The sequence below is a fragment of the Mustela lutreola genome, chromosome 9, assembly GCF_030435805.1.
Source record: "Mustela lutreola isolate mMusLut2 chromosome 9, mMusLut2.pri, whole genome shotgun sequence".
Classification (NCBI taxonomy): Eukaryota; Metazoa; Chordata; class Mammalia; order Carnivora; family Mustelidae; genus Mustela; species Mustela lutreola.
Window position 1 is genome coordinate 17,392,469 of NC_081298.1, and position 14,376 is coordinate 17,406,844.

General features: G+C 44.3%; 1 protein-coding gene across 12 annotated transcripts in view; it reads left to right on the forward strand.

Annotated features, from left to right (window-relative positions):
* The window catches only part of PTPRT (protein tyrosine phosphatase receptor type T), a 1,057,545-nt gene that overhangs the window by 881,035 nt on the left and 162,134 nt on the right, over positions 1-14,376 (forward strand). For 7 of the 12 annotated variants that reach the window (XM_059133123.1, XM_059133124.1, XM_059133127.1 and 4 more), the window contains one exon: positions 10,489-10,518. The exons of the other annotated variants lie outside the window; for them this stretch is intronic. In XM_059133123.1, coding sequence (XP_058989106.1) covers positions 10,489-10,518 — 30 coding nt within the window. The remainder of the gene's footprint in view (positions 1-10,488; positions 10,519-14,376) is intronic. 12 annotated transcript variants of the gene reach the window in all.

The window sequence follows — 14,376 nt, forward strand, 5'->3', positions numbered from 1 at the left end:
GGAGCAGTAAGCATGTGTAAGATTGCTGACATGTTTCTTAGAGTCACAGACACATTAGAGGCAGAGGTGACTCTGGGATTGCCTACCTGGAAAACGTAACCAATTTACTAGAAACGCATTCCTCTCTGATAGACCTGAAATGTTCTCATTCTTTGCCACTGATTTGTAAGTCAGATAAGCTCTTCCAATTTTGCTCTTTCTAAAGCCTGGCTTAACCCACGTCACCATCGTCTGTGAGCTTGTGAAGAAATTTCACTTCCTTCTCTGCAGCTATTTCTGCAACGTGTGACTTTTCGGGAGGGAGGAAAGAGCTTTCTGTTTCTAGGGTAGGAACAGGTGATAAAATGAGTCCTTTGTGTGGATTTAACCTTTACTGCATATCATCTCTCACCTGTATCAAAACTGTCCATTAGACCCAAGGAAGAGGAGTCCCATGATTACCATGTGTCCCCAAGAGGCAAATCTGAGATGTTGTGGCATCGGGGGGTGGGGGGGGGCAGGGGCGGGGACTAATCACTGTTTGCATACACAGTATCTTTTGGGAAAAAGAAGAGAAAGGGAAAAGAAAACATAGTTGACAGTAATAATTTACAGATGGGTGCAGGGCAAGGAAAGAAGAGAAAAAAAGAACATAGTATAGATCTGTACTCTTGCCAGTAGTGTACAATGTCTTCTGATGTTGAGAGATGCCCCCAAAGGACAGAGAAGCATTTGGTGAACTCCTTTAGCTCTTCTGACTCCAGCCCCATATAGAAGTATGGGGAAAACATTATTGTTCAATTAAGTCTGTCACTAACTTACTGCTGGCCTGAAGGCTATCCACAGCTACCTAAAAGGAAGAGGTATTAAAGGAAAAGAAAACCCCAATAATAGGCAGATCATCACAACTCGGGATCCTGGTGTCAGCATCTCTTCAATGTCCCACTGTGACCTCAAGTTAGTTCCTGGATGCAGGAACTCTCAGAAGTCACATGCCTGATGTGCCTCCTCCACTGGCTTGAGCTGGGTCTTCTTCGTCACCTCAGTGGACATGGGAGTGGTGGCTTCCTATTTCCTCTGCTTCTGACGGATTCAGCTGGCTCAACAATTTCCCCAAAGCCCAACCAGGTATTCCAATACACAGAATATGTCCCTCGATTCTCCCTGCAGTGTTCATTATCATTGGCCTTGGGGCTTCCTTGTGACCCTCTGAAGAGAATCTTTCTCTTGCTTGTTTTCTTTTGGGATACTGAACTAGAAAGTGACAGAGAATGAGCTAGAAACACAGGGGACCAAGGGAAAAACTTAATGAAGGAAGTTAAATCAATTGTTTTGTTGTTGCTGCTTGGTTGTTTTGTAATGGATTAAGTGGGTATTTAGAAATGTACAGTTGCAGGAAGGGATATGAAATGTTGGTGGGTGATTCAAACAGGATTTGCAGAAGGTACAAGTTATAGTATTTTGCATAGTACCTTTGGCTCTTTGGAGAGGGCTTCTTTGAACACAGGCCAATGCAGAACCAGATCTCCACGGAGATACAGAGTGTTACATGAGCATTAGAAGAAAGCAACCTGGAGGGGCGCGTGGGTGGCTCAGTGGGTTAAAGCCTCTGCCTTCAGCTCAGGTCATGATCTCAGGGTCCTGGCATTGAGCCCCATATCAGGCTCTCTGCTCAGCAGGGAGCCTGCTTTTCCCTCTCTCTCTCTCTGCCTATTGTGATCTCTGTCAAATAAATAAATAAAATCTTTAAAAAAAAAAAAAAAAAAAAGAACGTAACCTGGAGCTTCTCCCCGATACAGTTCTTAACTGAGATATTGAATATTGGTTGGATAATGGGTCCATCCTTTACTCCTGGTTCTCATGATCACATCTGGACCTCAGAATGTTCCAGAGTGGTCTCTGCATGCCATAATATAATAGAACATACAACTTTTCATGCACCTTGTTGAGTTTTGAAATAGAAACTCTCATTACTATAGTCCTTTTCATCTTTTTTTTTTTTTTTTAAAGATTTTATTTATTTACCAGAGAGAGAGGGAGAGAGTGAGCGAGCGAGCACAGGCAGACAGAATGGCAGACAGAGGCAGAGGGAGCAGGGAGCCCGATGTGGGACTCGATCCCAGGACGCTGGGATCATGACCTGAGCCGAAGGCAGCTGCTTAACCAACTGAGCCACCCAGGCGTCCCAGTCCTTTTCATCTTTTTCCCTGGCCTCCTCCCTCTAGAATTGCTAAATGTCCTCTCCCAAAGGAATATGCAGCCAAAGGGCTGCTAGGCCACCCCTGTGGTCCCTTGACTCACTACTATAGGGCTCTGGGTGCCATCAATGAAAATGAACATGGAAAGCTGAAGCCTCAGTGCCTTAACCTTGGTGTGTGAAGGTGTTTGTTAGCCATTCACATATGGGAGGTTCTACATTTTAATGTTTGTTTTGGCAATATGCACATATGTATGCATGTCCACAAGCTTCATAGTCCCAATTTAATCCTTGGGACACACCCACTGAAGTCTGAGCATGGTCCTCCAAGGCTTAAGGTGTAGCCATTTACTTTTGCATGGGCAAACCCTGGAGCCAGACGAAGTAGTATTCTTTGGTAGAGTTGTACCCCAAGACTTGTCTGGGTCCCACATTACCTTTCCATTCCTTTTTCTTTTCAAATGGAAACTGAGCAACTTTTAGGGAGACCTTTTTGAGGTCAGTCCCTACACATGGTTCTAGCCACCTCCATCTCTCTTCCTTTTCCCCCTTCCCAGCTCTTCCTGGTCCAGCCTCGATGTTCTGCCAATGGTGCTTTGTCTGCCCATATAGTAACTTTTCCAAGAATGAATTTGAGGTGTCTTGACTTTGAGATATGAGAGCCTACATTGAGAAAAATGTGCATCCCTTGGTGTACTTTGGTTCTCTGTGACTTGGGTCTGCCCCAGGAGCTCCCAGTGTAATAGGTATAGACAGCTTTTTGCTATGGACAAGAAAGCAGAAAAACTGGGTCCAAATCTCCACAGTTCTATTTATTTGCTGCTAGACTTGGAGAAACAACAAAGCTAAGCCTTTTGCTTTTTCAGCTGTGAGATGCAGCTAATCCCATGGGGTTGTTCTGAAGATCAAATGAACTAATTGTTGGGACAGACTTTACTTCCTGTCCCTGCCTAAGAGATCCTAATGCATAATATCAACAGGGACATTACTCTCTCATGTGACTGTCAACTGTACCAAGCCAACTCCAAACCCACTGCTAATATGTTAAGGGCAGTGCTGAAATCAGTACACACATTCTAACCTATTTGTAGATTTTCCATTTAAATGGTCCCCATATTCTGATTTTAATACTTGAAATAGTCATAGCAAGGTAGGATGTTGTTACTCCTACTTGGGGGGGTTGTTTGTTTGTTTTCTGCTATAGGGAAGAGGATACTGAAGTTCAAAAGAGTTTATGGTTTTCCCAGTCCCTGGAGAATCAAAACACAAACCCAGGCTCTGTGACTCCAGAGAGTTAACTGAATGCTGGTAGCTTCTATTCTGTCAGTCCATGGAGACTGGTAGAAAATAAGTGAATCCTGGAACAGGAAACAGGTGGCCCAGGTTCAGGCATCATTTGCTAATACTCTCTGCTGTCGCGCGTGCTGTTGCCCTGAAGCAAATGTCGGATGTTTGTCTTCACCGACAAGCTTCCTGCCACTCTCTAACCCTCAGCCCAAGTTCCTCCAAGTAGGACTCCCAACTATTGCCTCTTCCTTGAGGCTTCCCACAAGCCCCGGGCCCTAGGAATATTCTGTGACCCTCCCCTGCACGCAGCCACCGTGCCATATACCCAGGTCTTCAGGTGTGGATGCATCCACATGGTAGGTGTAGTTTTGCTGGCCTTGAGAGGGGGAATGACCCAGGAGGGCAGGATCTTCTACTCGCCAGAGCTTCACTGCCCTGTATTATCTGCCTGGGGATATCTGTTTTGAAAATCCCTCGAGGCTTTCATGGTCAAAGCTCCAGTCATCACTTGCCCATCAACCTGCTCACAATCCTGTGTCCCTATCTTAGTGATAGGTACTACCTCTCATTCCATCAGTCAAAATGATGGGGTCGTGTCACCCTGATACTTCTGAACCTGCACATTTATCTTCTCTTGGTCACATCCTCCCCCTCATTCCCTCTACAGCTCCTTCCCTGGTGAAGGCCCCTATAGCTCTGTTGCATGCATCTCCTCCCCAGCCCCACCCCTCCTACCCACCGTCCACAGTCAGAGTGATGTTGCAGTCAGACTTGCAGTGACTTGCAGTCAGAGTGATGTTGCAGAAATGAAACTTGGATTCCCAAACCTGCTGTCAAAAGTCCCTTGATGGCTTCTCCTCCCTTATAACAGTAGTTCATGGAGTAGAGATGAGAAAATAAGCATATGTTTTATTTAGGTCATCTGGAGAGTCGTGTCAAGCTGCGCCATCCCCTGCTCACAGTAGTTTTGGCCGATTTCCAGAAGGTCTTACTCCACTCCTATACATTTGGTTGTGAAGTCTCCTCCTCATTCAATGCCTATGTTTCTCAGTTCCATGGGACCTGACTCTACCCCTATTTAAGGTCTCCTTCAAAAGCCATCTTTCTCCAGTAAACTTTTGCTGACCTCCAGTCTAGACACAGTCTCTTCACCATCTGGATCCCCTCTCTGAGGCTCCATGTTATATCCTGTTATATTTGTCATTTGTATTCATAACTTATCTTCTCCGCTAGACCATCAGCTGCCTATTCTGATTCATCCTTATCACAAACGTGCCATGCAAATACTGGGGATTCCCTAAAAACATGTTGAATGGAGGAACCCTGTGAAATTAGAACAGATGGGGCCCAGGATTCACACTCTGTCTCTTGGGCAGGAAAACTTCACTCAGAACATAGACCCGAATATCAACATGGAGCATCAGCAGGACACCCAGTGTGGTGAGGACGTGAGGTTGGAAGGGCAGCATGGGAAGGATTCACCATAGTCTGAGCCTTCAGGGAATGCACTGTCTATCCAGCGGGGAAAACATGAGGCGATAGGAAAAGGGAACTTCTGGGCCGGCCAAAAGCGACAGTGCCACTATGAGTTTGTAGCGTGCTACGGATCACAAAACCAAAATGTGGAATTTCAGGAAATTTCCCCAAATCCCATTGCTAATAAGTGGCAGAGCTGGGTCTCATACTTGGCCAGTCTGATAATGGATGCCACACTAGCCTGAATGAAATATAAAACAGCACTTGCTGAGATGCTGAATCATACAATGTAATTTTCAGTGGTTCATTGAGGTGGGAAAGCAGCCCAAATTAAGTGGGTCATGCTGACTGTTTCGTCCATGCCATTCTAAATAGCTCCTTGCTCCACACACTGAAAAGTAAATCCTTCTGTTTGTGCCCATTCAGGTAGCTGCTCCAACTAGAACCCTGGAGGTCCTCCTCAGTACACTCCCATTTAATCACCAACTGACTCACCTTTCACATTCACTTCTCCCTCCCCATGGCCATTACAAGAAAGGCCCCCAACATTTCTTACTTGGACCCCTACAGTAGCATTCATGACCCCAATCCCTCTTCCCTCCAACTTTCTGCTCACACTCCTGCCAGAAACATTCATTTAGAAAAATATTTGGCCTCTTGGCTCTTTGGGTTCTCCCTATGAGCTGTGATATTGGGACTACAGTCCTTCAGCTCTTTGGGAGCTAGGCCCTGCCAATATTTTGACATTCTCTCCTTGCTAACCGACCCCTACATTTCATAGACAGTTCCATCTGCCTGGAAGTACCCTTCCTCCTCCATCCATCTAGATGCTCCTTGACTTTACAACTCAAGCCTCATAGACTCTAGACCACCTTACCCCACCCTTACCCTGGATATGGTCCCACTGCTCCCTGTGTTGCCACTTCATGTCGCTTATCACTCCAGAAGACAGTATAGCACAGTGATTATTAATGCAGGCTTCTATCATTTTTTTCTTAGAATTTAATCACATCTTTTTAAAAATTTTTATTTATTTGAGTGAGTGAGAGAGAAAGAAAGCATGAGAGGAGGGAGGGTCAGAGAGTGAACAAGACTCCCTGCTGAGCAGAGAGCCCCATGTGGGACTGGATTCTGGGACTCCAGGATCATGACCTAAGCCAAAGGCAGATGCTTGTCCGACGGAGCCACCTAGGCTCCCTAGTGTAGACTTCTGGAGTCAGACTGCTTGGATTCTCATTCCTGCCATGCCATTTACCTACTATATAAATTTGAGTAAGTTATTTAACCTCTCTGAGCTTCACTTGATCATCCATAAAACAGGGATAATAATGCTGCATAGTGAGGATTAAATAAAGTATTCTACCTGATGTATTAACACAGTAGCGGGCATGTAAGTGACCTCCTGCTGTTTAAGTGGTAGCTCTTATTACTCTTATTACTCTTTGTTTTACAAGTTTCTTATCTGGCTCTCTCATCAGACATTTGGACTGGATCAAGATCTCCTTTGTCTTTCTATCTGGAACTTGGCAGGGACAGGCATATAGTAGGCCTTTGAGAAATGTTTGCTGAATGGGTGATGGGGAGACGGATGGGGGGATGATGGATGGGTTGTTGGATGAGGGTAGATGAGTGTGTGGGCTTATAGACTAGATGGATAAGTGGGTGGGTAGATTACCAAGGGGGTAGGTGGATGGGTGGTTTGATGGGTGGAAGGATGGATGGCTGCACACATGCATGTGTAGATGGAAGCATGCATCTTCCATGCTTCCATGGAAGGGGGGATGGGTGGGTCTATGCATGCATGCGTAGATGGATGATGGATGGGTAGATGGTCACATGGATAGTTAAATAGATAACTTAGTCCTGTTTAAGTAGTATGGAACAAAGGAAAACTGTGCCTCAAGTCAGCCTTGTCAGCCAGCAGAAAAGAAGATTCTGCAGTATGTGATTTATTAAGTTTGGAGTTTTTTGTTTTTTTCTGAGCAAAGCTGTCTCCCTGTTCAAGATTTTTGGTCTCAGGCAATCTGTTATTTGCAATATCACTGTATCCTTGTAAATTTAGACCTTCGGTAAATCTTCTTCAAGCCTGAGAGAAAACACACCTGTATACTGTGTTATGGCCACACAGTAAAAAACTATAATCCTTGCCCAGGAACACTTTGCAATATAATTGGGGAAAGATACTCAATTAATTGAAGCTTGTCAGTTGCTATTCTCCTGGAGTTGCCTTGAAGCTGGGTCAGGATAGCACCCACCAGCTTTCGGTGACAACCAGGATAACTCAGAAGAGGTGGTTTGGAGATAAGAAGCATATTGTTATGAGGAAGTGGCCCAGCAGAGGTGAGTCCCGAAGGTTGAAAGCAGAAAAGCCAGAAGATTCAGAATATTGAGTGCAGCCTAGGGCCCTAGAGCACAGGTTGGGGCTATTGATGGTGAGGCATCTGGCTCAGGATGGAGGCATTACAGTTGGTCCCAAACTATGCAAAGCAATAGACCTAGTGAGGAGTGATCCCTTAGAGTTTCAGGTTTCTCAATCAAAATCAGGAACAATAATGCTTGTTCCATGGGGTGGTTGGGAGGATTAAAAGTTTTAAGACGCTTGTCATCTCAATGCTAGACCCACTGCATTGCTCAACATCCATCTGCTTTCTTCCTTCTTCACAGGCAGCACAGGCTAGTTGTCTAGAACACAAGCTTTAGAGCCATGTTGCTGTCAAATCTGGTTATTAGCTGCACGATCTTAGGCAAATTACATAAACCTTTGCCTCGGTTTCCTCCTCTGTAAAGTGAGAATGATAATAGTACCCATATGTCAGGGTGGTTGTGAGGAATACATGAGTTAAAGTATGAGAGCCTAGGACAATGCCTGATGCATAGTAAGTGCTCCATAAGTATTTTTATTATTTTATTATTATTCCTATCATTCCTAAAGAGGTGAACACTTTGTTCCTGGTTACCAGAGTGAGAAGCAGTAAATCTTATATCTGCGGATGAGGTGGGGACATAATCTCCCCTTTATTGAGGACTACTAATGTCAGGTGTTTAGATTACTGTAATCTAATATCAATTAAGATTAATATGATTTTCTTAAAATACTTCATATATTATATATATCACATATAATTTGAATACGATTTAGATTCATGTTAATGCCCACAGTGACTCTTGGGAATAGGTAATTATTATCCCCAGCCTTGATGTGGAGAGACTGAGACTCAGAGATACTGAGTGACTTAAAGCCATGTAGTTAGCAAGTCGTGGTGCGGGAACACAAAGACATATTTCCACTCCTCAAAGCGATTTAGGCTGACAGTCATCCATGCCATTCATCTTGGTGCATGGATCAGGAAAGAGTGGTTTGGAAGGAGGAACTGACTTGCCCAAAATGTTACAGTGAGCAAGTGAAAGACCTGAGATCAGATCCCTGCCCTCTCAAATCTCAGCCACTGTTCCTGACAATATGGAGAGCAGAGGTAGCAGTAAGTCTTCATAAAATGGAAGCCCAGCTTTCTTCCCCATGGATCACATTTCTAAGTACTGGACCACAGAGCCAGCCATGAAGGAGAGGAATGGACTCCTTACAGTGTGAACCTATATGGTTGGCAAGGGGGATTTGGTGACGTGTGTGGGTGCTTCCAAATTCCACCCATCACATTCCTCATCCCTTTCATCATCTAGGGCACTGTTCCTTTAACCCAAGATGTTGAACAGTTTTATGAGATCTTGCTGTACTATGGTTCATTTTCCCCAGCTCAGCTTCCCAAGTATACATGGGGCTTCCTTTCTGCCATAACTTCTCAGAGTCACTTTCCTTCTGAGAGCGGAGAGTGGGCTTCTCCTGATGAATAAGAGAAAGACTACAAGTGTCCCTGCCTAGGGACTTTGGCTACTTTCCTACTCAAGAGGGAGAAGTCTGAGGCTCCAAGAACATGTCCCCACGCTGCAGACATAAAGACTGCATCTTCCTGAGCCAAGCAAACTGGGATAACTGTTGCAATTAACCAGATAACTCAAGAGGGAAGGAAACTATTCTTGCCTATTCAGATGGATATTTGGGGACCTTAATTATCAGCAATTTTTCTCAATCCACAAATGTATCAGTTATTGTCAGTGTGGTGAAGTCTGTAAGATAAAGACATTCCTATTTATTTTCCTACAAAGTACAAAAAGTTATAACAAAAGAAATATCATGGATTTATTTGAGTTTTTATTGTTCAGAAGCCAAGAGCTATAAGGGACATCATGCAAAGAGATCTCAGGTGTTGATTTTTCAGGCTTTCTTTTGGAGAGCGCAATTCTTTGTCATGTGAAATTTTAAGTGAAACTCCAGTTTATAAAATACTTAAAAAAATAGAGAAGTGCTGGCTTTCGTGGATAGTAGGGGACCAGCAGTCCTACCCGCTCAGTAGTCCCCTCTCCCATTTTAGTGAGGCTACTATACAGAACCCCCAGGAGGCTACAAACACAGTTTGAAAACTAATTATCTACTTCAACTAATATGAGTTTCAGATATGGAAATAAAGGCACAGAGAATTTATTCAAGTTGTAGTCTGTTCGAATTGAAGGTTAGAATTCCTTTCTCTTAGTGCAGTGCTCTTAATGATAGAGTTTGAATTTTGTTTTGATCATTGATATGTAACAAACATGAAATTTAGTGACTCCTTTTTCTTATGTATCTGAGCTTTGGTCAGGGCTTTAAAGGGAATAACTTGTTTTGTTCCATGATACCAAGGGTCTCCATTGACATAATCTAACTGGTGGGGGCTGGTTGGATGTCTCTCTTCATGCAGTTTTAGTGTCTTTCCAGTTGGTCTTTTCAGGATGGCAACCTCAGGATACTTGGACTTCTTTAAGGAGAGTCAGGGTCTCAACTGAGGGTTCTGAAGACCTATATAGAGCTACAAGTCTTCTTTCTGATCTATCCTAGAAATTCCCAGAGTGCAATTCCTACCTCATCCTTTTGGTCACATAGGGCCAATCCTGGTTCAGTGTGGGAAGAAACTACACATAAGCATACGTACTGGGAAGTGTGGATTATTGGGGAGCCATCTTGAATGATAGCTACCTGATTACCTTGCTTTTAGCATGGCCTTACTAAATAGGTTCTGATTGGTTTGACCTGAAACTGAGAACATAGAAGTCATTGTGGCTTTCCTTAGGTCATGAGAGCACTATCATGTGGAAGAGTGGTAGAATAGTTCTAGAAGGCCAAAAAAGTCATAATTACAAGGAAGCTAGTTTTAGTTGACCAGAAGAAAAGAACCTTCAAACAAGTAAACCAGCCAACATTAGACGTGGCTTTTTCAGCGTGAGTAGTGAATTTCTCCATTGTTAAGAGGGGTCTGTCTCACTCCTTCTACCACCGGAAGTATCTGATTCTCAGTGAAGATGATTAGAGAAACTTGCATCTCCTTGAGCTTTGGGATGCTGAAATACTATGTGCATTTCTAAGAATCAAGATTTCATATAAATCTAATTCTTGTTTGTTTGTCTTTTCTTTTTCCCCCTTTTTGGACATTTCCTTCATCTGACTGCCCATCAATATGTAGAAGAAATGCTTATTCCTACTCCTATTACTTGTAAGTATCGACCCGGGGAAACTTTTCTTCGTGCCCTGTGAGGGAACTGTAGCATGCATTTCCTTCACCAACCAAGTGTCTGTTGGTTTTCTCATACTCATTTCTGTCTAAGTCATCTGTAGCCCCAAAGTTTTTATTTCACATAGATGTTTTCCATTTGAAAATGCACTGTCATTGTTTATGTCTGTTATGTTTCTGCCATCTTGGATTTTTCCCCCAATTTTTGGAGATGTGAAGGCAGTATAATTTTCTAGTTAGAAATCCCTGAATTTCATCAAGAGGTCAACCTAACCCCCCTGCAGGACTTGCAGAGATAAAACAGAATCACCAGTCTCAGCAGCTTCAGAGCCCATTGGTGTCTACTTGGGGAATGTGTAGCATCGAGGGACTCAGAGGTTAGAAAAAAATCATGGGCTGTTTCCTGTATTTCAGTAAGTCTTCAGGGAACCATCTTTACCTAGAACCAGCTTCACAGGTGACAGAAACATCCAAGATCTTTGCTTTGGGCCTGAATGATCGCAGTCTGGGGTTTGGCATTAGGTATCTCATGTTGTGCATTTTGTAGTTATAGCTGGCCTGTTGCCTGTCAGTTTTTTTGCACTTTCTAAATGAAGGTGATGTTTTTTTTCATTATTAACAGACATTTTGAAAACACAAATATAAAGGGGAAAAAGCTCCCATCAACAGATCCTTGGTAATGAAAAGTTAAGAAAACCACTGAAGTAGTCCCATCTTCCTAATATGCATTTCCAGTGTTTGAAAATTGAGGTCAAGGGAAGTGTATGAAACCACTCATCCAGTGGGATTAAAACTCAGGATGCCTGGCTTCTGGTAAAGTGTATTGTCCATCATTCCATGTCTTGCTACACCCCTGGCACACCCAGGCTTATGAGGGAGGCCATGTCTGCTAGTGATTGTCGGCTGAAGCCTTCACTGATGAGGATGGACCAAAATAAGGCTCTCCTACCCCGTTTGCTTAATGTTTGGGTTCCAGGTCAATAGGCCAGACAATGAGCAGATAAGATTCTGGTACTAATGCCATCAGATTATCCAGGAACAAATGGACTACCACCACCAACACTGAAAGTACCAGAGAATTTGCTTTATTTTTTCATTCATTCATTCCTTTGGTAAACATCCATTGAACATGCCTATTATGTTCCAGACACTGTGGATGGAGAGATGGCCAGGACGTTGAGCCCCACCCTCCCAGTATTCAACCCTCTCTGGGGTCTAGGATAAAGCCAAACACTTGAAATGTCAGCTGAGAGGTGCCTGTATGTACTCTGGTATAGGAGTGCTTACTGGGATGACTAAATTTCTAATGGGGCAAGGAATGGTTACCAGTGTTTATAGAGATGGATTTTTCCCACTACTGAAGAAATAAGAATTCTAAGCACAGGAACAACATGGGGTGTTGTCGCTGTGGTAGAAAGAGAATGAACTTTCAGAGTTGTGATGCTCTGGGGACAAGTTACATCTTTCTCACTCACGTATGAAACCTTGTGAAAGTCTTCTGAACTCCTTGAGCCTTATTTCTCTTAAATCCAAAATAGGGATCATAGTGCCTAACTCAGGAAATGAGGAATTTTGTAATGGGCCTGGAACAAAGTTGGCACTCCTGAAATGTTAGTTTTCTTTCTTTCCCCTTTCAGGGCAGTAGTGGTGGCCCCTAGGAGCTCCTCTGGTCTTCCAGATGTTCTTCTGGCCTCAGTGTTCAACAGTAGGTGTGGGTATGCAATGACCCATCATAGTCTCTAGGCACCTTAGCTCCTTTGTCAGTTAGCCAGTGTACTTAGCCCTGTCTTTGGATGCCCAGGCACTGTGGTAGAATTAAAGATGAAAAATGTGAAAGTGTATGGGACAGACACTCAGGTACTTGTACTTCAAGGTGCAGTGATACACAAGGGTCTTTCAGTTTTTGCAAACTTCAGAGCTCTAAGTCACAGATCTTAGACTGTGAAACTCATGCCAGCTCAGGAGCTGAGCTAACAATTCAGGAGAGGAGAAGAACTGGCAAAGCAGACAGAGAGGCAGGACGAAAATCTTCAGAACCAAGAGGAGAAGTGCTTTGCAGAAGGAAGAGCCTGAAGATGCTGGCAGCTGTGGGAGGGAAGGTCTTGGGGCAGAGTGTTTGGGGACAGGGAGCAGCCCCAGAGGGCAGGCACGATGGGTTCTGTGAGGCCATAGGATTGAGAGATGCATGGAGAAGGAGGAAAGGAAACACAGGGAAATGCTGACCCTGTGATTTCCAGGTTCAGAATTCCACTCCCCCGGGTCTTAGGGATGGACCTGAGTGGATGCCTTCAGCCCTCTCTACTCCAAGTGTGTCTGTAGACCAGCAGCGTTGGAATCACCCGGAGCATGTTAGAACTGCAGCATGAGGATCCCAGCTCACACCTCCTGAACCCGAACCTGCATTGTAACAAGAACCCCAGGCAACTCTCATGCACATCAAAGTTTGAGAAGCATTGACTTAGCCAGAGTCCTGGTGGTCTCATCAATAAAATAGGAAAAGCAATACCTCCCCCTGGGGTTGGGGAGCCACCTGGTCCCTCTAAAAGTCCCTTCTCTTCTTCTGTGAAAGAGAAATGCTCCAACATGCTTTGGCTGAATAATCTTGTCACTGAAATCCATGTTTATTCAGTCAACAGGTATCTGTGGGATTCCCAAGTGTGTGCCGGGGGATGGTCCCAACTGGCACGTAAGCGTTAGCACAACAAACAAAGCTCCCTGCCCACATGAAGCTTTTTAATAGAGGAGATCAAGAATAAACAACATGTATTAAAAAAGTGGCATAGATGTTAAGGAATGGTGGAGAGAGCTAAGGGGAAAAAGGTAGATAAGCCAGGGAAAGGGGCTATAAAGTGTGAGTAGGGAAGAAATAGAGAAACTTCTTTTTCCCCAAAACAAAGAGGTCCTCAAGGGCGCTCCCTGCACTGAAAGATCCTAGACACAAGCTCGGGGTCCACAGACCTTTTCCAGAGGGAGCTGGTGGTAAATATTTTTGGCTCTGCAGGCATATGGTCTCTGTTGCATCTACTCTGCTGTTGTAACAGGAAATCAGCCATATCTGATGGACAAGGGAAGAAGCATGGAGGTATTTCAATTAAAAAAAAATTTATTGTGTAAACCTGGCGGTTCACAGACCTGTACCCCTGGGGATAAAAATACATTATATGTTTATTAAAAAATTAATAAAAAAATACTGCAAGAAAAAAAAATATTTTAAAAATATCAAATACAGGGCTAGATTTATCCTGAGGGCCATAGTTGGCCAATTCCTGCCCTAGAGTTTTGAGGCAGAAAGAGGCTGGAGTTCAAGATTCATTCTGTTTTATGAGCTGCTACTGTGCACTGCACCATGTGCTTGCTGTTGCAGACACAGCAGTGAATGAGGCATACCTGGTCAGGTTGAGAAGTGGGCAGAGGTTAAAAGAAACCACCCATCGGTTGCTAGTATGGGCCAGGCTCTTCTCATGCTCGCGGCAAGCCCTGCAAGATATGTGTCACTGTGTTGAGTCTACATAGACCTTGAGACTGATGTTGGGGGACTTGTGCAGATCCCACAGGCAGGATGTGGCAGGGCGGGGGTTTGAACCCAGGACCACATGCCCCTCAGCCCTGCCCATCCTTCTCCCTAAACTCTGTTCTTCAGGGGATGGAAGGGTTCCCACCTAGACTGTGTGCTTGGACAGCCCTTGGCCAGGCTGCCGGAGAGCCAGGATCCACAAGCAAGTCTGCCTCCTGGCAGAAACTCAGTTCCATGTAACGACCTCAGTGCCTTGCTAGGGACAAGAAGTGGTAGCTATCCCTCGTTGGCAGGGAGGCCCTTGAGGCAATTCTGGCTTTGCTATC